Below are 25726 nucleotides of genomic sequence, written 5' to 3' on the forward strand. Positions count from 1 at the left end.
GCAGGTTGTTAGCAGCCAAAATTGCTTGTATGGGGATGGGAAGTACCCACTCCTCAAAGTTTTTCCATTGAGCGTCATATGATGGGTTGCACCAACATTTCACAGCTCTCAACTGTGCTGCAAAATTATAATCTCTAAGAGAAGGTAGGCTCCATCCCCTTTTCCTTTGTTAATTGCAAAGTTTTCAGACGACCTCTAGGCCTTTTACCCTGCCAAATATTCCTTGATAACATCTTGTTCCATTCATTGAATTGATTTTGATTAATCTCTATTGGTAGTGTATGAAAGAGATATAACAGGCTGAGCAATATATTAATTTTAATAGACTCAATCCTTGAACTGAGACTAAAAAAAGAAATCAGGTTCCATCTTGCCATATCTTCCTTAATTTGTTTTATAAAAAGTCTGATAATCACATTCTCATAATTTTGCCAAATCTTTTGGCACAATAATGCCCAGATATTTGAAAGACTCTGTTTGCCATGCCCCGGGTATCGACTTTCTATTTCACTTGGTGGGCTCTAGTTATATGAAAGTAATTGGGTTTTATCTATGTTAATCTTGTACCCTGATATTTTACCATATTGTTCAAAGGATTGCATCAATTTAGGTAAAGAGTACGTTGGTTGCCCTAGATAGATCAAAATGTCATCAGCGTAGCAAGCCAAATTATGCTCTGTACCTTTAATAGTAATTCCCCTGATATCTTCATTTTGTCTGATGTATTGAGCTAATGGTTCCAGACACAATGCGAAGAGTAGCGGTGACCATGCACAACCCTGTCTTGGGCCCCTTTCTGGAGTAAGACTATTTGATAAATATCCATTGATTTTAATCCATGCCATACAGTTATGAATTCGGCAGGACAGTAGCATCTGGTGAGCTGTTATTTGCACTACCGCTTGGGACCATCCACGCCGACAAAAAAATAAATACTAAAAACAATAATGTACAAAATACAGGACTGCAATTGATCTAGCTCAACGGTGATCAGCTGACTGCAGCTGACATTAAGGTAGAAGTGATGCAAAGTGGGCGCGATTTTAAATCAATGTTAGCAGGGAAATCATGCTACGAGAAGAATAAACACCAGAGAGTCTGCAAGAGATGGTTGAGATTAGGAACAATGATCTAACCCAGTATTACAATTGCAAAGCAAGTGTGCGAAGAGCTGTTCAGGCAACATGAGTTCCCTTTTACCAAAACTTGCCGTTTCGGATGTAGGTATTTTGTTTTCTCTTTGAGACTGTGTATATTGTGGGTGTTTCTGAGCTGATCTCCTGAAAGTCCTGTTGAAGCAAAGGCTTTGATTCTGTTCATGGTTTCGATACATCGCAAACAGTTGGGGTGACCAGTTACAGAAAGCGGCAGACGGCATAGCGGAACGAAAGCCATCATTTCACTACTTAGTGCAGAAGGCTTGGTGGGCGAGAGGCGAATTTTTCATGGTATGTTTAAAAGAAAAGCTGTGACAACCGCGAGATTCTAATCATTTTAATGGGGTCCTACCAAGACAAATGGGTATCCTATGGAAGCCTTAATAGTTTATTTTACTATTCTGAAAGCGTCCTCGTTGAGTCCGGCGTGATAGCGGTTACAGAGATATGGCTGTAAGATGACCGGGTTGGGTGTTCATTATTACAGCATGTCAAAGAACAAGAGGCAGCACAGATGTTCAGTGGGAAACCCGAATAATCTTCATTGTTGATAGAGACGTAGCTGTAATGCAGAATATGTGTGATTTTAAAATCAGACAATGGGAATAGTAAACACAAAAGAGTCTGCTGAACTATTTGCTGGGAAAACCCAAATCGTCGGACGCCATCTATGGAGAGGAATTTCTTGACGCGAAACGTCGAATGTTTATTTCTCTGCATAGATACTGCCCTACCTCCTAATTCCTGCAGTTTTGTTATGGATTTTTCCCAGGGCTGAAATGGCTAACATGAGAGGGCACAGTTTCAAGGTGCTGGGAAGTGGGCACAGAGGAGATATTTAGGGTAAGTTTTTTTTACGCAGAGAGTGGTGAGAGCATGGAAAGGGCCTCTGGCGATGGTGGTGGAGGCGGATACGATAGGGTCTTTGAAGAGACACTTGGATAGGGACATGGATCTTCGACAAATAGAGGGCTGTGTGTAACTCTGGGTAATTTCTAAAGGAAGTAGAGGTTCGGCACAAAATTGTTTGCCTGGGATATCACAGAGTCCTGGGATACACCAGTTTTAGATGCAAGTGCAATGGACCCGGGTTCAAGCAGCGCAGGTTTTTAAGGTGTTGAGCTACTATTTATTTTCTAAGCTCAGATTTTTGCTTCTGGTGTTCCTTTGTTATTGCTGGAAATGTGTTCAGTACCACTGTTGCTCACACAATTCACAAGAGTAATCTCAGGAATGAGAGGGTTTATGTACGAGAAGCATCAAAATGAAGAAGTTTCCCTTTAAACCTGAGATGAGAGAAACTTCGTCAGCAAAAGAGTGTTCGGCCTGTGGAGTTTGTTGCAACAGCTGGTGGTTGAAGCTGTCATTTGGTATAATATTGGCAATATATTATTGATCGATAGAGTAAGAATCATGTTTTGTTAGCCAGAACAACTATACGATTAATTCAATACAGCACGAGGCATGGCTAAAAGCAGCCTTTACAATTTTAGATTCATCATTTCAAAATGGCTACAGTGTTAACCTTTGTCACAATGTAATTCAGAGTGTGTGCTGCTGACTTTGATATTTCCTTTTTCAGTTACTATTGTTGAGCCACTTCCTCCGTTTCCACGGTAACAAACCACGAGAACTGCAAGAAGTGTTACACAATTTCATCGTTCTGTGTTCACTTCCTCTTTGCGTAGAATCAGTAACCTCGGGAGCAACTTCAACGGAATGATAGTGGGAGGAAAGGATTCTGTGAGCACTAGCTGTGTGGAGTGAACATAGAAATATAGAAAACCTGCAAGCCCTTGGCTAACCCTCCTATCCGAAACATGTACTTGCTTCAAAAATTTCCCAGGGTTAGCCTTAGTCCGCTATTTTTCTAAGATCCATGTATATATCCAAGATCCTCTTAAAGGACCCTACTCTGTCCGCCTCCACCAACGTCGCCGGCAGCAGTGTCCACGTACACACCACTGTCTGCGTAAAAGGAAAAAAAAGCATACCCCTGACATTGCCTTGGTACCTACATCCAAGCACCTTAAAACTGTGCCCTCTCGTGTTAGTTATTTCAGCCGTGAGAAAATGCCTCTGCCTACCCGCACGATCATTGCCTCTCATCACGTTATACACCTCTATCAGGTCAGCTCTCATCCTCCATCTCTCCAAGGAGAAATGGCCAAGTTCACTCAACCTATTCTCAGAAGGCTTCCTCTCCAATCCAGGCAACATTCTTATCTATCCCCTCTGCACCCTTTCTATAGTTTGCACATCCTTCGGTTAGCGAGGTGACCAGAACTGAGCACAGTACTCCATGATTGGTCTGACCAGGGTCCTACATAGCTGTAACATTACCGCTCGGCTCTTAAACTCAATCCCACGGTTAATGAAGGACAATGCACCATAAGCCTTCCGAACCACACAGCCAACCTACGAGGCAGCTTTGAGTGTCTGATGGACTGTGATCCTCTACACTGCCAAGAGCCTGACCATTAATATTATATTCTACCATCATATTTGACCTAGCAAAATGAACCACCTCATACTTACCTGGGCTGAACTCCATCTGCCACTTCTCAGCCCAGTTTTGAATCAAATCGCGTCCCGCTGTAACCTCTAACAGCCCTCAACACTATCCACAATACCCCCAACCAACGTGCCTTCAACAAATTTATTAACTTATCCTTCCACTTCCTCATCCAGGCCATTTCCAAAAATTGCTAACAGAAGAGGTCCCAGAACAGATCACTGAGTCGCAGCATTAATCTTCGATTTGCATGCAGAATATGACCCGTCTACAACCACTCTTTGTCTTCTGTGGAAAAGCCAATTCTGGATTCACAAAGCAAGTTCTGCTTGGATCCCATGCCTCCTTACCTTCTCAATTAGCCTTGCATGGGGTACCTTATCAAATGTCTTGCTGAAATCCAGATACACTACATCTCCTGTTCTACTTTCACCAAAATGTTTAGTCCAATCCTTAAAAAATGCAGTCAGGCTCGTAATAATCATATTATGCCTCTACAAATGTTCATAAATCAAGATCTCTCAGGATCTTCTCGATCAACTTCCCAACCACTGAAGTAAGACTCATTGGTGTATAAATTCCTTAACTACCTCTGCTCACTTTCTTGAATAAGTGAACAACATCCGCAAGTCTCCACTCATTTAATACCTGTGCATTAAAAATAATATAAAACTGTTCTTGCAGGAAATTTAAAGTAAAAAAGAGAAAATGCTGGAAATATTCGGCAAATCGGCAGCATCTTGGATAGCCCCAGATCTGAAACTGTGTCTCCACCATTTCTCCTTCACGGATCTACCCTGATGTACTGCGTCTCAGCATTTTCCATTTTATAACTTTACATTGTGTTTCTGCTACCCTGAGGGAAACATCACAGCCAACTGTGCAGTGCAAGATCCCACACAGCAAGAAGATAGTGATCAAATGTGCTCAGTTTAGCTGCTGGAGACAAGCTGAAGTGCATTCGCATCCTCTCACAAGCTACAGACCGTGAACCATCCTGAGCAACAGCGCAGGCAGAAGACCCTTAGGTTAGGTTCCTGTCCCACCTCGGTCTGTGAATTGAAAATGGCAGGGACACAACGGCAAATAGTCGGCAACAAGTCGTCTGTGTGTGGCTTATAATATAGATGGAGTCTCTCAGACTATAGAACTGACAGCATACGGGCTTCAATCCAGGTTGGTAATTTTACAGCTGGGATTGGACTTTTTTCTGTCTGCAGTAAGGCTGAAGTCACGGTGGTTAGACGTTGGTTATGGAGAAATTTCCGTCTGCACCACCCAGTGGGACATCATACCTGTCAAGAATTCTGGAGATTTTAGAAGAGATAACTATGGAGATAGATGAAGTTGGGCAGTGATGCTGTCCATATGGACGTTGGTAAAGCCTCTAACAAGATCCTGCATTGCAGCCGATCTGCAAAGTTCGGTCACGTGGGATTCTCGGGAAGCATGTGAAGTGGATTCACGTCGGGCTCGATGACAAGAAGCAGAGGGAGATGATTGAAGATGGTTTTAGCGAATGGAGGCCTGTGATGAGTGGGATGAGCGTATAATTGTCGAGACTTGTGTAATTCATTATTCATGCTTTTGGCTTTTATATGAATATGCATGGCACGTTTAGCAAGTTTGATTCTAACTTCGAGTCCTTTCCTGATCTCTCTCTATCTTCATCTCCAGAGACAAGTTGTCAACCGGCTTCTTTTATAAACCAACACGTACAAACAAGCTGGAGGAGCTCAGCAGGTCGGGTAGCATCAGATGCTGTCCGACCTGCCGAGTTCCTCTAGCTTATTTGTATGTGTTGATTTGACCACACCATCTTCAGTGTACTTTGTGTCTTTTACAAACCTACTGATACCCTTGGTAATCTCGACCATACCTTTTCCCAACCTATCACTTGTAAAATGCTCTACCCTTTTCTCAGTTTCTTTGCTTCTGCTGCATCTGTTCCCAGGATGTAGCTGTCCTCCCTCCACTATTGATGCTCACATTTGTCATACGTCCGTGCTCACCCAACTTCTTACCACTGTAATAGTAATAGAGTTCCTCTTGTCCTTACCTACCACCCCATTAGCCTCTGCAACTTGCACCATCGCCAAAGAGATCTTACAACTATACATATTTTTATCTTCCTCGTCCACCGCACCCTCTTCTTTCAACAGGGACCACTCCCTCCATAATTCCCTTGTTCATTCATCCCTCCTCACTGATCTCCCTCCAGCTACATATCCCTGCAAGAGTCCTAAGTGCAACAGCTACCCGTACACCTCCTCCCTCACCTCCATTCAGACACAAAACAGTCCATCCAGGAGCACTGCACCTGCGAATCTGCTGGGGTCATTTATTGCGTCGTGTGCTCCCGATGCGGCCACCTTTATATTGGTGAGACCCGCCATAAATTGGGAGACCGTTCTGTCGAGCATCTCTGTATCGTCTGGCACAACGGGGACTTTACAGTGGCCAAACGTTCCCTTTCTGACGTCTCGATCAATGGCCTCCGCTTGTGCCAAGATAAAACCACCCTCAGGGTGGAGGAGCAAAACCTTATATTCCATCTGAGTGCTCTCCAAACTTATTGTATGAATATTGAATTCTCCTTCCAGTAAACAAATACCCCCACCCAATTACTCTATGCCCCACTCTGAACTTATATTCCATCTGAGTGCTCTCCAGCCTTATTGTATGAATATTGAAATCTCCTTCCAGTAAACAAATACCCCCCACCCACTTCTCAGTTCCGCACTCCCCACCCAGAGCTTACATTTCTGCTCAGCAGCCTATTACTTCCTCCTGTGCCCCCTCTTTCCCTTTCTCCCATTGACAACGCTCCGATTCTTTCATCTCCAGCCCTTGAACAGCCCATCACTTGACTTCAGCTATCACCTTCCACCTCCTCTCTTTCTACTTCCCCACCTCTTTATTCAGATCACTTCCCCTCCTCCTCAGTAATGAAAAAGACTCGTGGTCCAAAATGTGTACTGTTTATTCTTTCCCATAGATACTGCCTGTTGTGCTGAACTCTTCCATCATTTTGTGTGGTGTTTTGGATTTCCAGCATTTGCAAGCTTTCTCGTCTTTGAGTGTGGTAATTACGGTAACAATTATTTGGGCTTTGCTGAGATTGTACCTGGAATAAGGTGTAAAACCCCGCTCTCCATACTAACATGGGTTATACAGACCAAAGAACAAACTGCCGGAGGAACTCAGTGGGTCGGGCAGCATCTGTGTAGGAAAATGGACCGTCAACATTTCGGGCCGAGACACTCCCTCTGGATTGTGAGTGGACGGCAAATAGTCGGAGAAAAGACGAGAGGTTTGGGGATGGGGCAAGAGCTGGGGAGTGAGAGGTGGATCCAGTTGAGGGGAGAGGTGGGAAGGTGGAAATAATGACGGAGTGCGAGGTGAGTGGTGCGGGCCACACGGGGCTGCAGAAATGGAATTTAATTCCATGGAGGATTATAAGAAGTGAGAGAGTGTTTGCTTTGGAGATTCGCCAGACTGACTCCTGCAGGGGGAAGCCTCAGTCATCGTCCTCACATAAAACAGAGGCCGGCAGATGTGTGGAGACCGAAGGGATCGAGGAAATGAGGATCGGGCACAAACATGTGGCTGAGATTGAAGAGCTGCCGTCATCTTGTTGATGGTTTAAGGGACAGAATGGCCACCTCCTCCTGTTTCTCACTTGATGTTTCAGTGCTCCTGTCCAGTGAGGCTCCGGAGGAATGTAAATAGAAATTAGTGTTTATAAACATAGAAGTGTTTTCAATGAAACCTGCATAATTCCTGTTGGAGTGGGAATTCTGTATCAGACCGGGATGGGAATTGATCCCGTAACTCTAAGAACCGGGTGGTGGAGTGATCGGGACATGGAAGATGCAGAGGGAAAAACTGAAAATTGTAGTTGGTGTAAATACGAAATAATGCGGCAGGTAGGTCGGGCAGCGTGTGAAACCGGTTCAGATGGGAGACCCTCCTCCCGTCACATGATCCTGTTTCTCACTCCCATTTCAAACGCCAATCTGCAGCACGTGAGGGTTCCACCGTCAAAGCTCCGCCCCCGCGCTCACATTCCCCGGATGGGCGGTGGTTTTCTTTCCGTTCTCTGTTGAAGCGGATCATCGGCTTGGAGCCGGAGGACCGATCTCTGTCTGGAGAATAATTTGACCAAGTTCTCATCAGTGAGTATTGAGGCCGGTCACTCGGGGTGAACGCGACCGACAATTTCCCATCGGTGAGTACTGAGGCCGATCCCGGTGTGGGGGGGGGGGGGGGGGGAGGGGTAGAGATTTTGGGCAGTGAGTCCCTTTAACTTCCTCGAACTGGCCGCCTCGTTCCACTTCCTGGACACAAACTGCAGGGGTCCGTCAGGGTTGTAGGTCCTTCACACTGAACCGCCTGAGAGGAGCCGCCGCTCAGCCCCTGGTGTTCTGGTCCCAGGAGCGGGGTGAGTGGTGATGCCGAGACTGAACCCATCCATTAAGATGTACCTGGGGAACTTTACTTCCAACAACCGGCTCGGTATCGGATCCAAGCTTCAGATGGATCGATGGCTGGGGTTGATAATTGTTTTACATATTCCCAACACACTGAATGCGGCCATTCGGCCGGCATTGATTGTATGGAGTGTATTACACCAGGGTCAGAATGAACTGATAACCAACAAACATTTTAGCGTGTTGCTGGTATTTTACAATCAGTTACCATCTGTGCATAATATAAAGAGGTGGGATAAAGCTACAGTTGCAGGAAATTTCAAGTAAAAAGACGAAAATACTGGAAAAGCCGATCGACAGCATCTTGGACAGTTCCAGTTCAGATATTGGATCTTCCACCATTTCTCCTTTCTCAGATGTAACCTGATGTACGGAGTTCCCATATTTTTCTATTTTATAATTTTACATTTTCTTCCTGCTACACTGAGCGGAAGCATGGCAGACAGCTGTGCTGGGCAAGATCCCACACAGCAATGCCATTGTGATCAAACCTGCTCAGTTTAGTTGTTGGAAACAAGCTGAAGTGTATCTGCATCTTCTCACAATCTACAGACCGGTGAACCAAACTGAGCCCCGGCCCCGGCAAAGGGTCATTAGGTTCCAGTTCAACATCAGTTTGTGAATCGGAAATGGCAGGAACACCACGGCAAATCGCCGGCACCATAACGTCTTTGTATGGGTCATAATATTGGGTTAGTGACTCTGAGGGTATGGAACTGGCAGTATGCGAGCTTCAGTCCAGGTCGGCAATTCTACAACTGGATTGGAATTTCCTCAGTCTACTGTGAAGCTGAAGTCCCGGTCGGTTGGACATTGATTGCGGGGAAATTGTCATCTGCACCACTCAGTGGGACATCATATCTGACAAGTATTCTGGAAACTTTTGAAGAGCTAACTGAAGATAGATAAAATAGAGCAGTGATGTTATTTGTTACGTACCCGTGGGTATCTTATACCAGTCACGTGACCATGATGTAATTGAAGCTATGCTGGAGATGAGGTAATGGTCTTGTGATGGGGGATTGATGTCATTTTCCCGCCAGTGAGAGCTCATGTGATAGTTTCCCCCCCAACCGGGTATTAAAGGAGAACCCCACCCTGTGATGTGGGCAGTTCGTGGTTGAATTTGGTAGTGACTCCACGCTTCTGTGTATTCCGATGTTATGACGCAGATTCATTTAAAAGTGGAGTTTTACTTTCTGCCTTAAGTCAAAGGTTATTGCCGTCAGTTTTGCCATAATACTGCCAGTCCAGTCATTGGAGAGTGAAGATTTGAAGTTCGGTAAGTTAATGATCGAGGAAAGTTGATTTCGATGGTAAAGCAGGTTCGACCTTGTTTGATTCTCATTCGGAAGGAATTTGTCAGCTATGCCCATGATAACTCCTGTTCTACCAGAAAAATAGAGGGTTGGGTGAAGTTTCGCCAAAGAAAGGTCAGTGCCTTTAAGCCGTTTCATTTTCTTCATCATGAATCCTTTGATCAAAACATACTTCATCTGGGAACAGCAGTAACACGACGTGAAAGAGAATTTAAATTGTTTCAAGAAGTCTCTCCTAAGCAACTGGCTAAAATTTTGGGCTTTCGTATTACTACTTCTGAGAACTGTTTTTGCATTATCGTTTTAAGAACTGTTTTCGGATTCTTGCTTTAAGAACTGTTCGAGCTGCCGTATTGCAGCTGACTTCCGGTTGTTAGGCGTTTGTTTACTTTTTGTTTTTTTAGCAGTGTTTAATAAATGTTTTATTTGTTATAAAAACCCTGTTTCAATCATATATTCATTGTTGCTGGATTGTAACATATTCATCTGAACTTTGGAAAAGTCTGTAACAAGATCCCGCATGACAGCTCATCTGGAAGGATAGGTCACGTGGGATTCTCGGGGAGCTGGTGAGCTGGATTCACACCGGGTTCAATGACAGAGAGCAGAGGGTGATGACTGAAGATGGATTTAACGAATGGATGTCCGTGATGAGTGGGAAGTGCATGTCAGTGTCGAGGCCTCGTTAATTAGATATTCATGACATTGATTTGTATATGAATGTACATGGCATGGTTAGAAAGTTTGATACTTAATTCAGGAGTCTGGTTCATATTGCAACAGGTTACAATGAATTTTCCCAACTTGCTGTTTCGGATGTATGGCGGGTCTACATTGTGCTTAACAAGGTACCATATAACTATCTGATAATAGCCAGGTGCTATGTCCAAAGAAATCTTGACCGAGTGTAGATGATAATAATGGTCTTAAAGTTCTGCCGGAGATAACGTAGTGGTTCAGAACAAGATGTCATGATGCTATGTGTGAGATTTCATTGTTCAGGATGTCAGAGTGATTCTATACAGACTTAAACCATGGTCTATATTGCCACTGGTGTCAATGCCCGGGGATGTAAAACTGAAAGGAGATGGTGAGAATCAGGTGTGACTGAGAAATCTGTATAATTCAGTGACGAGAGGAATGGATGTCCCAATAATCAGCAGAAATGTTTCAACCCACACTGCTGTAACGGCTGTCCATTACTCACCATAGCACCACCAGTGGTAGGAGGGCCAAAGCAGTGGGCGCTGTCTGCTCAACCTGCCTTGCTATTCCATTGACACTTCACTCCCATTCGAGGACACAAGACTGGCTCCGAAAAGGGAATTGTCTGCAATATAAGCGCGTAGGTACCCCTGAAGTCCCGGCACGGTGTACAATAGATGGAGAGCGCGGAAATCGATGGGCTCAGCTGGATCAGGCCCTGTCAAGGCTTCACTGGACAGGCCCAAGATGTTTGGAAGTGTTTGCCTCAGTTTAAAAACAAAACAGTGTTCTCCTTTAAACCCCAATTAATGTTTGACCCTCCTGTTATTTGTTTTGTTACAGAGCAACAAAATCTGATCACACCTGTCCTCACAATGGGTCAATGTGCAGGCAGGGGAGGACTTCCAGTGTCGTCAACATCGGGAAAGGACACGGGTATGTTGGCGAATTATTTTAATTTATAAATACTCTGCTGATTCTGCGTCTGTGTTTAATTCAATATTGGGAATTCACAAAGTGTTTGTGAAAACTGAACAGAGAGATAAGAGAGGGAGTTAACATTTCTGGGGGAAATACAGTCAAACGTAGAAGGTGTACAATTACCGGCTGCTGCTGCTCCTGTAACAGATTGTGATGCACATTAAAATAGCGAGTTACTCTAGAAGACATGACATTCTGCAGATGCTGAAAGTTGTGGGCAATAAAAAGACACAAAATATTGGCAGAACTCAGCAGGTCAGGCAGCATCCATGGAGAGGAATAAAGATTTGACATTTTGGATGAGGACCACGATGAATGGAAAGTAATGTGGCAATATCTAGAATTTCTGTTCCCTCATTTCCAGTCCGATGAAGGGCCTTGGCCCAAAACATTGATTGCTTATTCTCCTCCATAGATGCTGCCTGACATGCTGAGTACCTCCAGCATTTTGTGAGATTCTCCAGAGATTTGCTGAGGAAGGGGTTGATCAGGCCGGCAGACAGTAACCGAGAGCAAAGCGGTGGTGATGGGCAGCACCAGGAGAGTGATGGTGCTGGGTTACTATATTCTTAGGAATAAGCAGGGTCCTTTCCAAACAGAGAGTTATATTCCTGGGGACACGAAAGAGCAGCCTTCAACAGATGAAACTATACCTGCTCCTACAACCCCGGCGCCCCCGATCCCCCAGCCAAAGCCTGTTCCACCCCACCTCCCCCCCACCCCCCATCCCCACATACATATATTTCGGACTGTGTTTGGTGATCTTTAGGTTCCAAAGGGAACGTTACTGTCCAGTATGAGGTCAGTAATTTCTTTAATGCTCCTCATTTTCCTTCACAGGTCCGGGCTCAGTGATCACCGAGCTCCTGGCAAGCTGGGACGATTTCCAGCTGCTGCAGTTGACGGACTTCTACCGGGACAGGCTGGAGCAGGCGATGGAAGGACGGGTTCACGGAGTGAGTCTGGCATTAAAGGCTGAGAAACAGTTCAGCAGAGAGGAACATCGGGTGAGTGGGAGGGAGAATGGGTTTGAATTTTCACACATCACAGGACTGATGGCTGTCGGATCTTTGACTCAACGGATATTAAATTAGATAAAAGAATAACTGGGAAATAAGTACTCCACATGCAATCCCGAACATGTGAATCTGAACCGGAGATGGAAAGAGGTGAAAAGACCCCGCGGACTGGTGGGGAGCCGCTCGATGTTCAGAGTGAGTTGAGCAAGTAACAGGTCTGTGGGCTTACAGCATTAAATGCAAATATGACAGGAAGTTTCAGTCTGTGAAAAATGTACAGAGTGACGGCAGGATGTCAGTGAGAACCGGGACATCATCAGTGAATGCCACAGGAGCCCGGGTGTGTTCAGTTCTGGGTGGAGATAATCCGTAACTGCAAACAGTGTGAATCGGGAAACATTGCCATGTTGTAACGTGTAATCACTGAAAAAACCTCTACTGGAAAAGGGAAGCGAAAGGTGTCAGATGTCAGCCAGTAATCCGCTGTCATGTTGGACACTGGCGGACTGAGGAGATGAACCACATGATAATTTCTGCAACTTCTCTGAGGCTGTTCAATCTGTTATATAAAATAAAACCCTCCAGTTTTATTTCTTCCTCTGTGATCGTTATTTTATGATTTCTGTTTTACACCATCAAATCCGGTGAGGGATTATTTATGGAATTGGAGCCACGTCAATGAAGGATGTCATTGACTGGTGGACCAGGTGCACAGTGAATGTCCCTCCTTGTGCTCTGCACTCAGAATGTACAGTCCACGTTCAGACAGGAGCAGCACCTGTCCGGGTGACTGCTCAATGTGATCCCGTTACAGAGCACATCATTTACTTCTCATTCTCTGTGTGAATCTGTCAGTCCCTGATATGTTCACTGTTACTCTTCACAGAAAATCTCTGATCTCGCTGATAAGGGAGAGCAGGCGGACAGTTCTAAACTCCTCCTGAGCCTGGTGATGGAGAAAGGCTCCCGCGCCCGGAGGGTGATGTGGGAAACCTTTGTGAAAATGTGGAATGATGTTGCAATGTTGGACAAAATACTGAACGAAATACAGATATATGGTGAGAAAATATCAGAGATTAATTCAAATTTGGATTGAATACAGCACACTTTAAAATTTTACACATCATTCCCTCAATGTGTTTAAATTCAAACAGGTTGTGATCCCTCCCATCGATCAAATCCCGCTCAAGGTTTAATCAAGGTTCTTAGTGAGCTGAAAGGTAAGTGAACGTGCATTGAATATTGAAGAGTATAACACAGGAATAGGTCATTAGTCATATAATATTGTGCCGAACCAGCTGAGAAGTAAATCAACATAACCCAACTCTAATCTCTCCTTCCTACACCATGTCCATACTCCTCCATCTTCCTTACATCCATGTGTCTATCCAAACGACTCTTAAAAGCTTCTGATAATTTGTCTCTATCACCTTACCGGGCAGTGCGGTCCATGCAGCCACGGCTCTCTGATGAATGAAAAGCTCTCCCTCACATCATACTTCATTCTACACCATCTCACCTTCAATATATTCCCTCTGGTAATAGACATTTCAACCGCGACAAACTGATGATCTCTGTCCACTCTATCTCTGCCTCTCATAATATTCTCAACCTGTGTCAGAGCTCCCCTCGGCCTCCGATGATCCAGAGCAAACAATCTAATTTTATCCAGTCTCTCATGATAGCACATGCCCTCTGAACCAGGCAGCATCCCTGTAAACCTCTTCTGCTCCCTCTCTAAAGCCTCAAAATCCCTCCAGTAGTGGGGCGGTATGCAATAGCCCAGAATGGGCTGCAGCAGAGTTCATTAAGTTGAAACTTGACCTCTGTTTCCACCAACGGTTGTAATTTGCGTACGGCGGTTAGGTTGTTGAGCCACAGGGATCTGACCAGGTAAATATGGGCACTGTGACAGAGAACACAGTGAGAACACATGTTTCTTAGAGGGAATGTTTTCAAAGGTCATTTTGAGGAAAGAGGCAGAGAGCTGGCAAGTTTGAGGAAATTGGTCACACCGCTCCAGGGCCTAAAAGTCCCTCCTCTGCGAGTCTATGTGGAGAAAGGGAGAGGGGGATATAGAAAATGGAATTAAAAACTTATATTTCTTCACACAAGATGTCAAAACCTTCTCTTGATAGCCACTGCCCTCTCTGGAACAGACTCATTCTTAACCGATTTCTAAATTTCCCACAGCAGATTATCTTTTCTTAGAGTTGGGCATCCACTGAAGTTGCAGTCACAGAATAGTAATAATAGCATCAGTTTAATTAGAAAATCAGGTAACATCCCAACTGGTCTGTTCAACCACAGAGCAGCATATGAACACACTGTGTTCACATCTACTCTCCCTAGTGCAAACACTGCTACAGTGTTAGAGAGGGTGAGACTGGGTGACATATTCCTCAGCTCAGTCCACAAAAGCTGAAATTCATGTCTGCCGGTGTTGTGCGATGGACACTGTGGAAGGGTGAGAGATGGGAATTAGGACAGAGAAACCGAGGGTTGTGGGATCGCGGCAAGGAAGGTGAAAATGACTGAAAATATCTCTAAATAATTTTGCAATTAGTTAAACTGTGACCGTCTGGATGGAAAGCTCACTACATCTATAAGCCCATCATGACTGTGAAAACGGAGCCCGGGGCAGTTCATGGGCTCAAGAGATTGTAAGGCTTCATCACTGCAGACTGAGTTGGATCACTCAACTGCACATTTAACAGAGGAGAGCGCGTAGGAAAGACAAACATCACAAAACTTATTAATATCGCATCAGCCCATGTTTATCTGATTATTCAAAGCTCTCAACAGAAATATAAGGAATCTCGGCCAGAACCCTGGTTCTGTCTCTCTCAATTACAAGAACAAATTCCAAAGATGATAATTTAAATATGGGACCAGAGATAGATGAATCAGGATGTTTACAAACTACTCACCTCTGTTAATGCTGTTCCAGTCCACATCAGGTCAATGAAACCTGTCAGTTTCTCTGCACCATGGGTTTGGGAAATCGCTACAAGCTTTTTGTTCACTATTCCTCATGTTGTTTGCCGAGGGAACAAACACGACAGTGAAATTCCTACAGCCATTTCTGTACATGAAACAGAATCTCTCCCTGACTATTGAAGAACACCATTTCTACCACTGTCATATTCTCTAAAGAAAATATGTCTACAATTAATGTTTTCCTACGCTCCCTATTACAGCCGAACATTTTGAATGGAGACCCCACACACCCCTAACAGGGTTCTGACACAGTTTGGGACCCCACACACCCCAGACACGGTCCTGACACACTGTGAGAACCTACACCCCTCTGACATGGTCCCAATACACTGTGAGACCCTACACACCACTGGTACAGTCTTCTCACATTGTGAGACCACACAGATCGCTGGCAGGGTCCAGAAACTCTGTGAGACCCCACACATCGCGGACAGGGTCCTGACACACTGTGAGACCACACTCATCGCTGGCAGGTCCTGACACACAGCCAGACATCAGACAACCCTGACAGGTTCCGGATATACTGTGGGACCGCACACACCCCTGACGGGGTCCTGACACACTGTGAATCCCCACCCACTAATGACAGGATCCTGACATACTGTGAGACCCCACAAACACCTGACAGGTTCCTGACACACCGTGGGACACCGCACACCCCTGACAGGGTCCTGAGACACTGTGAGACTTCACAAACCCTTGGCAGGGTACTGACACACAGTGAGACCACACAGACACCCAGCAAGTTCCTGATACATAGAGAGACCCATGCACTTCTGACAGGATCCTGTCATGCTGTGAGACCCCACACACCCCTGACAGTGTTCCGACACAGAGACCCCACACACCCCTGGCAGATTTCTGACACACTGTGAGACCCCACACAGACCTGACTGGTTCCTGACACACTGTCAGACCGATCATACCCTTGACAGGGTCCGGACACATTGTGGGGCCCCACACAACTCTGACATGCGTCCTGACACACTGTGAGACACCACACTCTCCTGACAGGTTCTGGACACACTGTGGGACCCCACACACCCTAGACAGGGCCCCAACACACTGTGAGGCACCACACACCACTGACAGGGTCCAGACACATTGTGAAGCCCCTCACACCCCTGACAGGGCCCTGACACACTATGACACCCCACACACCCCTGACAGGGTCCAGACACGCCGTTAGACACCACACAACCTTGGCAAGGTCCTGATGCACTGTGAGTCTCCACACAGCTTGACAGGTTCCCAGTACCCTGTGAGACCCTACACATCCCTGGCAGTGTCCTGAGACACTGTGAAACCCCACACGTCCCTAATAGGTTCCCGGCACTCTGTGATACCCTGCATGTCCCTGACACTCTGAGATCAGATCTTATCAGGGAGACTATTGTAAATGATCCCTTAGGATGCAGCTAGGGTCTGCATAATAGAATAGGAAACGCAATATAATGTAGCAGAAGTGAGAGAAAAGCTAGTTGATTTGGAAGGTTCTAAAATCTAACAATAGGTAACAAAAAGAAGCATAAAGAAGGGATGAAGACAAAAGAAATAAATTATAGGCTATCACACAGAAAATGATGGAGAAACTCAGCACATCTATGGAGAAAGTACAGTCAACGTTTCGGGCTGAGAACATTCAGTGGGACTGGAGATAAAACGCTGAGGAGTCGATTTGAAAGGTGGAGAGCGGGGTGGGAGGGGAGAGAGAAATGCCAGGCGATAGGTGAAATTTGGAGGGGGAGGGATGAGCAAAGAGCTAGGAAGTTGGTTAGTAAAAGAGACAGAAGGAATGGAAGAAAGGAAAATAGTGGGTGGAGAGAGCAAAAGAGGGAGGCGTAGTTGATCTCAGTATGGTCTGTTGTCTGTCGATGAGACCGGACATAGAGTGGCGAACGGTTTCGCCGAGCGTCTGCACTGTGTCCGCCAGAACAAGCGTGATCCCAGTGGCCACCCATTTTATTTCCTCTTCCCATTCGGATACGTCAGTCCATGGCATCCTGCACCGTCAGGATAAGGCCACACTCGGGTTGGAGGAACAACACCTTACGCTCCGTCTGAGCAGCGTCCAACCTGATGGCATGAATATCGATTTCTTAAGTTTCCAGAAAGGCTTCCTCTCCCCCTTCACCGTTCCCCATGCCCTCGTACATCTCACATGCTATCCCCTTGCCTGTCCATCGCCTCCCTCTGGTGACCCTCCCACCTTTTTCTTGCTTCCATGGCCTTCCGTCTCTATCAAGAATCAACTTCATACACTTTGCTTCATCCCCTCCCCTCCAAGTTTCACCGATCACCTGTCATTTCTCTCTCCCCCCTCCACCTTTCGAATCTACTCCTCAGCTTTTTGTCTCCAGTCCTGCCGAAGGATCTCGGCCCAAAACGTCAGCTGTTCCATAGCTGCTGTCTGGCCTGCTGAGCTCCTCCAACATTTTCTGTGTGTTGCTTGGATTTCCAGCATCTGCAGATTTTCTCTTGTTTGTGGAATTACAGGCCAGGTAGCCTAACCTAAGTGATTGAATCGTTGGAGTCTATCCTCCTCATATTTTACACTACCACCCAGCTTTGTGTCATCTGCAAATTTGCCAATGTTACTTTTAATCCCTTCATCTAAATCATTAATGTATGTTGTAAATAGCTGCGGTCCCAGCACCGAGCCTTGCGATACCCGACGAGTCACTGTCTGCCATTCTGAAAAGTACCCATTAATCCCTACTCTTTGTTTCCTGACTGCCAACCAATTTTCTATCCATGTGAGTACCCTACCCCCAATACCATGTGTTCTAATTTTGCCCACTAATCTCCTATATGGGACCTTATCAAAGGCTTTCTATAAGTCCAGGTACACTACATCCACTGGCTCTTTCTTGTCCATTTTCATAGTTAGATCCTCAAAGAATTTCAGAAGATTAGTCAAGCATGATATCCCCTTCGTAAATACATGCTGACTCGGACCGATCCTGTTACTGCTATCCAAATATGCCGTTATTTCATCTTTTATAATTGACTCCAGCATCTTCCCTACCACTGATGTCAGGCTAACTGGTCTATAATTCCCTGTTTTCTCTTTCCCTCCATTCTTAAAAAGCGGGATAACATTAGCTATCCTCCAATTCTCAGGAACCGATCCTGAATCTATAGAACTTTGGAAAATGATTACCAATGCGTCCACGATTTCTAGACCCACCTCCTTAAGTACCCTGGGATGCAGACCATAAGGCCCTGGGGATTTATCAGCCTTCAGTCCCATCAGTCTACCCAACACCTTTTTCTGCCTAATGTGAATTTCCTTCAGTCCCTCCATTATCCTATGTCCTCTGGCCACTATTATATCTGGGAGATCGCCTGTGTCTTCCCTAGTGAAGACAGATTCAAAGTACCTGTTCAACTCGTCTGCCATTTCCTCGCTCCTCATAGTAAATTCACCTGTTTCTGCCTTCAAGGGCCCAACTTTGATCTTAAATAGCTTTTTCCTCTTCACGTACCTAAAGAAGCTTTTACTATCCTCCTTTATATACTCCGCATATTGCCTTTTTTAGTAATCTTCTATTGTTCTTTAAATGTTCCCAGTCCTCTGGCTTCCCGCTCATCTTTGCTATGTTATACTTCTTCTCTCTTACGTTTTATACTCTCCTTGACTTCCCTTGCTATCCACGGTCGCTCTCTACTCCCGTTAGAATCCTTCTTACTCTTTGGAATGAACCGATCCTGCACCTTCTGAATTATTCCCAGAAATACCTGCCATTGTTGTTCCACTGTCATCCCTGCGAGGATATCCTTTCAGTCAACTTTGACTAGCTCCTCCCTCATGGCTCCATAGTCCCCTTTGTTCAACTGTAATACTGACACTTCCGATTTTCCCTTCTCCCTCTCAAATTGTAGGTTAAAACTCAACATATTATTGTCACTACCTCGTAATGGCTGCTTTACCTCAAGTTCCCTTATCAAATCCGGTTCATGACACAACACTAGATCCAGAATTGCCTTCTCCCTGGTAGGCTCCAGCACAAGCTGCTCTGAGAATCCATCTCGGAGGCACTCCACAAACTCCCTTTCTTGGGGTCCAGTATCAGTCTGATTTTCCCAGTCTACCTGCACGTTGAAATCCCCCATTACAACTGTAGCATTACCTTTGCAACATGCTAATTTTAGATCTTTATTCAACTTGCACCCTATAGCCAGGCTACTATTTGGGGGTCTGTAGATAACTCCCATTAGGGTCTTTTTGCCCTTACAATTTCTCAGTTCTATCCATACTGACTCTGCATCTCCTAAATGTATGTCACCCCTTGCAAGGGACTGTATTTCATTCCTCACCAGTAGAGCCACCCCACCCCGTCTGCCCACCTGTCTGTCCTTTCGATAGGATGTGTATCCTTGAATATTCATTTCCCAGCCCTGGTCCTCTTGCAGCCATGTCTCTGTTATTCCTACAACATCATACTTGCCAATTTCCAACTGAGCTTCAAGCTCATTCATATATAATACTTTTAATCCATTATTCCCCTAGCTTGTCTCATTGGTCCTATTGTACTTGGCCATACTCTCCGATCCCTTCCGGAGCTTTCTGCCCCATAAATTCTGATGTCTTTCTTAACTTTTCTTATTCAGTCTTTCCCTTTAACTCCATCCTTCTATTTCCAGTTCGTCTCCTCCCCACACTTATTAGTTTAAACACACCCGTGTTGCAGTGGCAAACCTGCCGGCCAGAATGCTGGTCCCCCGACTGCTAAGGTGCAACCCGTCCCTTTTGTTCAATTCATCCTTACCCCAAAACCGATCCCAGTGGTCTAAGAATCTAAAACCCACAGCTCTGCCAGTCGTCTGTCTCTTTGGCTTTGCTTCAGTGCCAATTTTTGACTCGCAGACCCGTTCACCTCTCAGACTGACAGTGTCTTCTGTCCCAAGCTTCCAAGAGGGTGAACATGTTTTCAAGAGGCCCATCCCCCGGGGTCTCCTGTACTTCAAGCTTCCATCTCTTCCTCATTGTCACCCCCGTTCTCTCCTCTGTTATCTTCGGTGTAACGATTTCACTGTAGGTACTATCCAGAAAACTCCCGTTTTTCCCGGATGAACCTGAGGTCATCCAGTTGCCTCTCCGGTGCCCCAACACGGTCCTTCAGGAGCTGAACCTGGACACACTTTTCACAGTTGTAGCAGCCGGAAGCACCATCAGTGTCCCTGACCTCCCATATCAGGCAAGCATCACACTGAATCAGTCTACCTGTCATCTCTTCACCACCTCTCCCCCTCACCAACTGTGGAGTAGTCTCCTCCCTCAGCTTCCTCGCCAAAGACTCGCTCTTTCCTCACAAGGACCTTTCCTCAACAAGGCTGCTCCCCAAGTCAAAGCCGCAAAGTTCCACTCCTTTACTGGCCGCTCCACTTGAGCTACCCCTCTATTTATTGGTATGAGTTTTTCCAAGGTCACTTGACGTTGGTTGCCCAATCAGCTGCTTTCTGCTGGGCTCCTTTACTGACCGCATTTGTTGATGATACGAAGATCGGCGAAGGGGTGGGTGGTGCTGAAGAAGCAATGCGATTGCAGCAAAACTTCGACAAATTGGAAGAGTAGGCCAATTGTGGCAGATGGACTACAATGTTGGGGAATGAATGGTAATGCATTTTGGCAAGAGAAACAATAGGGTGGACTATTACCTAAATGGGGAGAATGCTTAAACATCACAGTGCAATGAGACTTCATGCTGGCTGCTACCAAAGTTCCTTGGTCTCTGCTCTCTTTAACTCCCGACCTGTAAATAACATGGTTTTCAAACTTGTATTTAAAGCCATAGACCAGTGGTATCTCCCGTTTTGACAGACGTTGTCTGACCTGTACTCACATCTACACTCGCGTCCTTCTACAGCTGTGCTGCAGAGGACAGGCCAACATGCTGCATAACTGTGGCCAACTGGAAGGCTCTACAACGGGTAGTCAAAACTGCCCAAACATATCACCGGCACCCCCATCCCACCTCCCATCAGGGACGTATATACAGAAAGGCTCCGGACAAGGGCCAGCAGCGTTAGGAAGGATCCCACCTATCCTGCCTACGGGCTGCTTGCCCCGCCCCGTGAGGGAGGAAGCTACGTAGCATCCACAGCAGGACCACCAGACTCAAAATCAGTTACTTTCCTCAAGCAGTAAGACAGATCAACACATCCACAACTAACAACCGCACCCCACCACCAGAACGATTGAAAAAAAATACCGAGTTTTCCTTTGCATACACTATCTGAGTTTGTGCTTCACCAGATCCGGAATAACAATTATTTCCTTCTCCTTTACACTCGTGTATATTTAATCTTGGATCTGTTGAGTATTTACAACACAGACTCTTTAAGAGACACGGTACTGCAGATCTGCTGTCTCGAACCATTTTCTGAAGGAACTCAGTGAGCTGAGCAGCATCTGTGATGATGGAAGTGGGGGGTGGGTGGATTGTCTGTGGTTTGTGTCAAAATGCTGACTGTCTCAATCTCCAGAACAAGTCATTGACATTTTCTCCCCCAGCTACCCAGCCACAGAGCAGGTGCTGATCAACGAATATACTTCTTTGCGTTTTGAATCAGTGATGTTGAGAGGGGAGGGGGGGGGGAGCTGTGATTCCCCGACCTGTTCCTTTGACAGAATGCCAACTTCCCTTTTCTCTATCTCCACACACACCTCATCAACAATGGGGATTAAAAGTTTCTTCCACATGAACAGTGATATCTGTGGCTGTAGTGAGAGGGTATCCAGTACGGGACCGTCAGGGGTCAGTAAACTACCAGGGAAAGACTCATCTTCACAGCACAGTTAATATGAAAATATGATGACCATGTGTTTATCCAGACCAGGCAAGCAAATTTACTTTACTGTACGGACATTCATTGATTAATTCAATTAATGCAATAGCTTTGGGCTAACTCTTGTGTCCTTAAATACTGAGTTCTGAGTTGAGACATCTAACAGTTTGAACGCTGTCTGTTCCCATTGAAGATGTTCAACAGAAACACATGGATACTCTGCGGGCACAAACTGAAACACTGAGAGTCAACACGGTCCTGATGAGGGAGAAGGTGAAGGTTTTCCAGCTGGTTGTTCGATACGCTGAGCTCATCGTCATTTCTGCTGTTCGAGATCGGAGACTGGTTGAACATGAACTGCTGGCAAGAGGCAGAGACCACGAGCGTTGGAGAGAGAAACATCTCCACGGAGAGATGGAAAAAATCCAGACTGATCAGTTATTCCAGAGCAGCTTTTCCCGAAGTAAATCCAAATCTGGGAGATCAGCAGCAGTGGCCGGAGTCGCGGGGATTGGGAAAACAACAATGGTACAAAAGATTGTTTATGACTGGGCCACGGGGAAAATATTCCAACAATTCCAGTTTGTCTTTAGTTTCAAATTCCGGGATTTAAACTCCATTAACTGCAGAACAAACCTGAGGGAACTGATTCTGGATCAGTATCCTTACTTTGGGAATTTCCTGAGAGATGTCTGGAAGAACCCACAGGGATTGTTGTTCATATTCGATGGTTTGGATGAATTCAAACACAGAATCTATTTTGCAGACAGTTGGAGAGATACAGAACCTAAGCACCAGTGCCCAGATCCCGAGTGCTGGTGTGCAGTGTCGGACATTGTGTACAGTTTAATCCAGGGCAAACTGCTCCCAGGGTGTTCAGTGCTGGTGACCACCCGCCCCACTGCGTTACATTTATTGGAAAAGGCAGATATCAGGGTCTGGGCAGAAATCCTGGGATTTGTTGATGAGGAACGGAAGGAATATTTCATGAAGCATTTTGAAGATCAGACGGTGGCAACAGCTGTTTTCAAACACGTGAAGGAGAACGAGATCCTGTACGCCATGAGCTACAACCCCTCCTACTGCTGGATCCTCGCTCTTGCACTGGGTCCTTTCTTCACACAAAGAGACAGGGACCCACAGCGAATTCCCAAGACCATCACCCAACTGTATTCCTACTATATTTACAGCATCCTGAAAAACCACAGCCGTGAGATTGAGAACCCCCATGATGTGTTACTCAGGGTTGGTCAGATGGCCTTCAGAGGAGTGTCCGATAAGAAAACTGTGTTTACAGATGGAGATTTGAACAACTACAATCTGCAGCCTTCCCAGTTCCTGTCCGGGTTCCTGATGGAGCTTTTGGGGAGAGAGGATTCTGCCCAGAGCGTGGTGTACACATTCCCACACCTCACCATCCAAGAGTTTGTAGCTGCAGTCGCACAGTTCCTGACTCTACATCCCGAGGATATCCTGAAATTCCTCACTGAAGTCCATAACACGACCGATGGGCGATTTGAGGTATTCCTCCGTTTTGTTGCGGGTCTCTCCTCCCCAATGACAGCTCAGGGCCTGGAGGAGTTTCTGGGTCCATTTCCTCATGAAACAACCTGTCGGGTGATTGATTGGGTGAAGGAGGAGGTTAAACGCCAGAGTGAAAACACGACGAGTGAAGCTGGTAAAAGGAGGCTCCTGAACACATTTCACTACCTGTTTGAGTCTCAGAATCGTGAACTGGCTCAGACCGCACTGGGATCTGTGGAAGAACTTTCATTCAGTGGAATGACACTGATCCCGGTTGACTGCGCGGTCCTGTCTCATGTTGTCAGACTCTGTGATACAATAAAATGTCTCGACCTGTCGTACTGCCACATTTTGTGTGAAGGAATCCAGCGGCTGGGACCCTGGCTGCACAAGTTCCAGGTATTGAGGTAACTTAATTTTTCTCTCACTCTGAACTGTGAAACTGTTCCATTGTGTTGTTTCAATGTAAAGGGATTTGGGTAAAACTATAGTGAATATGATTGTGAAGAATTGTGACAAATGCGATCCCCCTTCCTCCTGTGAGATGTCTCTTCCCCAACTCCGTTCCTGCTGTGGGATCTCTCTTCTCTTTCCCACCCTCCTTCCTCTTTCAGTTCCCGTCTTTCCATCCTTTTCCTCAGATGGTGTCATTTCCCACCGACATTTCTCTATTCACAAATCTTCCTCACTGTGGGACTTTCTCCCCTTCAACCCTATCCCTTCCGATCCACTCACAGGTCAGGAACACTTTTCTAACCATCGCGCAATGAGTTAGAATATGAGGAGTTTACAGGGTCACACCGTCAGACTAAATTACTGACGTTCAGTGAATCCCCTGTAACTGGTCAGTGAGGGACATTGACAGTGATGGGAACACCTATCAGTGATTTACTGAAGGGTTTAATGTTTCCTGAAATAACCGAGTCAGAGAGATTCCTTCAGACCCATGGTTTGAATCACTTTGTTCATTAATTTGTCTGTTTCTGTTTAGTCTTGGGCGGAATGACCTGGGAGATTCAGGAGTGAAACTGGTGTGTGCTGCTCTGAGAAACCCGGAGTGTAAAATACAGACACTGAAGTAAGTACCAGACTGTGGGAGATTGTATTTACAGACACTGGGTGTCTGAGACTGAACATTAATGTGATCAGTAATTGTGTTACTGGTAAATTCTGGGAATTTGTACCGTCCCCTGTCTCTCTGTGTCCTTCACCCTCAATCTCTCTCTCATTTCCAGTCTGAACCATGTCGAACTTACAGATTCTGGTGCTGAGGATCTCGCCTCCGCTCTCAGTACAAACCAAACACTGATGGAGCTGGACCTGGGATGGAACCCGCTCACAGACCAGTCTGTCCCCGCTCTCCGCCGGCTCATACTGACCCACCCGAGTCTGGAGCAGATCATGTGAGTGTCTGTGTTAGTGTTCAATGTGATAAAATTTCAGCAGATCCGCGGGTTTTCTGGTGATGTTTGTCTGTGATTATTGTTGAAACATTAAGCCTGTTACTGACACGATTATATAATCTGTTTTTTTTTTCATCTTTATTTTTCCATCCGTTTCAGGCTGGCGGTGAATAATTTCAGTGGGACTGGGTTGAATGAACTGGAGTCTCTACAGGAGTCCAGACCCGGACTGAGAGTGTACCTGTAAACGTCTGAATGTGTGAACATACCCGCCCGCAGGATGGAGACAATTTGGCCGATTTCCCCCCCCCCCCCACCCCCTTAACTCCCGCCCTTATCTTTCCGCACTCCAGAAGCAATTCGCGAAGGCTCGGAAATGACCCTGGATCTGCGGTGATCTGGGACACGGCCCTGAAGTGTGATTAGATAATCATCAGTTCCGTGATGCAGAGTGACAGTGAGAAACGGGACTGATTATTCAAACTGGCACTGGTTGTTGCCGGTCAGTTAATTGTGTGTGACTGTGAGTGAGTCGGGAGCAACTTATTTATTCCCGCACGTCAGCAGCTCACAAATCGTTTAATTTACATTTGTCGATGAAATCAATAAACCACTGTAACGTCCTGTCTTCGTTTCGGACGAGTTTTATTTGAGGTTTCTGTTGCCCCCCGCACCCTGGGTGCCCAGGATCTCATCTCCTTCCTTGGTAACTCACCCCCTCCTTACACTCCACAAAGAAAGGGAGTGGGGGGGGGGGGGCAGAGAGAGAGAGCTGCCCTTATTTGGCGGTCCTGCATTTCTTTCTACCATGACACTGC

General features: G+C 45.8%; 1 protein-coding gene across 5 annotated transcripts; it reads left to right on the top strand.

The window, feature by feature from the left end:
* The first annotated feature begins 7749 nt into the window (after positions 1 to 7749).
* LOC140722258 (NACHT, LRR and PYD domains-containing protein 12-like) lies at positions 7750 to 25525 on the top strand. 5 transcript variants are annotated; one of them, XM_073037049.1, is made up of 9 exons: positions 7750 to 7903; positions 11033 to 11125; positions 12011 to 12177; positions 13076 to 13247; positions 13344 to 13409; positions 22175 to 23912; positions 24497 to 24583; positions 24741 to 24908; positions 25068 to 25525. In XM_073037049.1, exons 2-9 carry the CDS (start codon positions 11065 to 11067, stop codon positions 25153 to 25155), a joined length of 2547 nt encoding a protein of 848 aa, XP_072893150.1. In that variant the 5' UTR covers positions 7750 to 7903; positions 11033 to 11064; the 3' UTR covers positions 25156 to 25525. The 5 variants fall into 5 exon arrangements, 4 of the variants coding, with proteins under 4 accessions (XP_072893150.1, XP_072893151.1, XP_072893152.1 ...); XM_073037050.1 differs by having other exon boundaries at positions 7754 to 7850; XM_073037051.1 differs by lacking the exon at positions 7750 to 7903 and adding an exon at positions 9292 to 9447.
* Positions 25526 to 25726: the final 201 nt, after the last annotated feature.

The sequence above is a fragment of the Hemitrygon akajei genome, unplaced genomic scaffold (assembly GCF_048418815.1).
Source record: "Hemitrygon akajei unplaced genomic scaffold, sHemAka1.3 Scf000073, whole genome shotgun sequence".
Classification (NCBI taxonomy): Eukaryota; Metazoa; Chordata; class Chondrichthyes; order Myliobatiformes; family Dasyatidae; genus Hemitrygon; species Hemitrygon akajei.

Coding starts and splice junctions, on each gene's coding strand:
- LOC140722258 (XM_073037049.1), top strand. CDS start 11,065: ATGGGTCAATGTGCAGGCAGGGGAGGACTTCCAGTGTCGTCAACATCG. Junction 24,584..24,740: donor TGTAAAATACAGACACTGAA/GTAAGTACCAGA, acceptor TCTCATTTCCAG/TCTGAACCATGTCGAACTTA. Junction 24,909..25,067: donor CCGAGTCTGGAGCAGATCAT/GTGAGTGTCTGT, acceptor CATCCGTTTCAG/GCTGGCGGTGAATAATTTCA.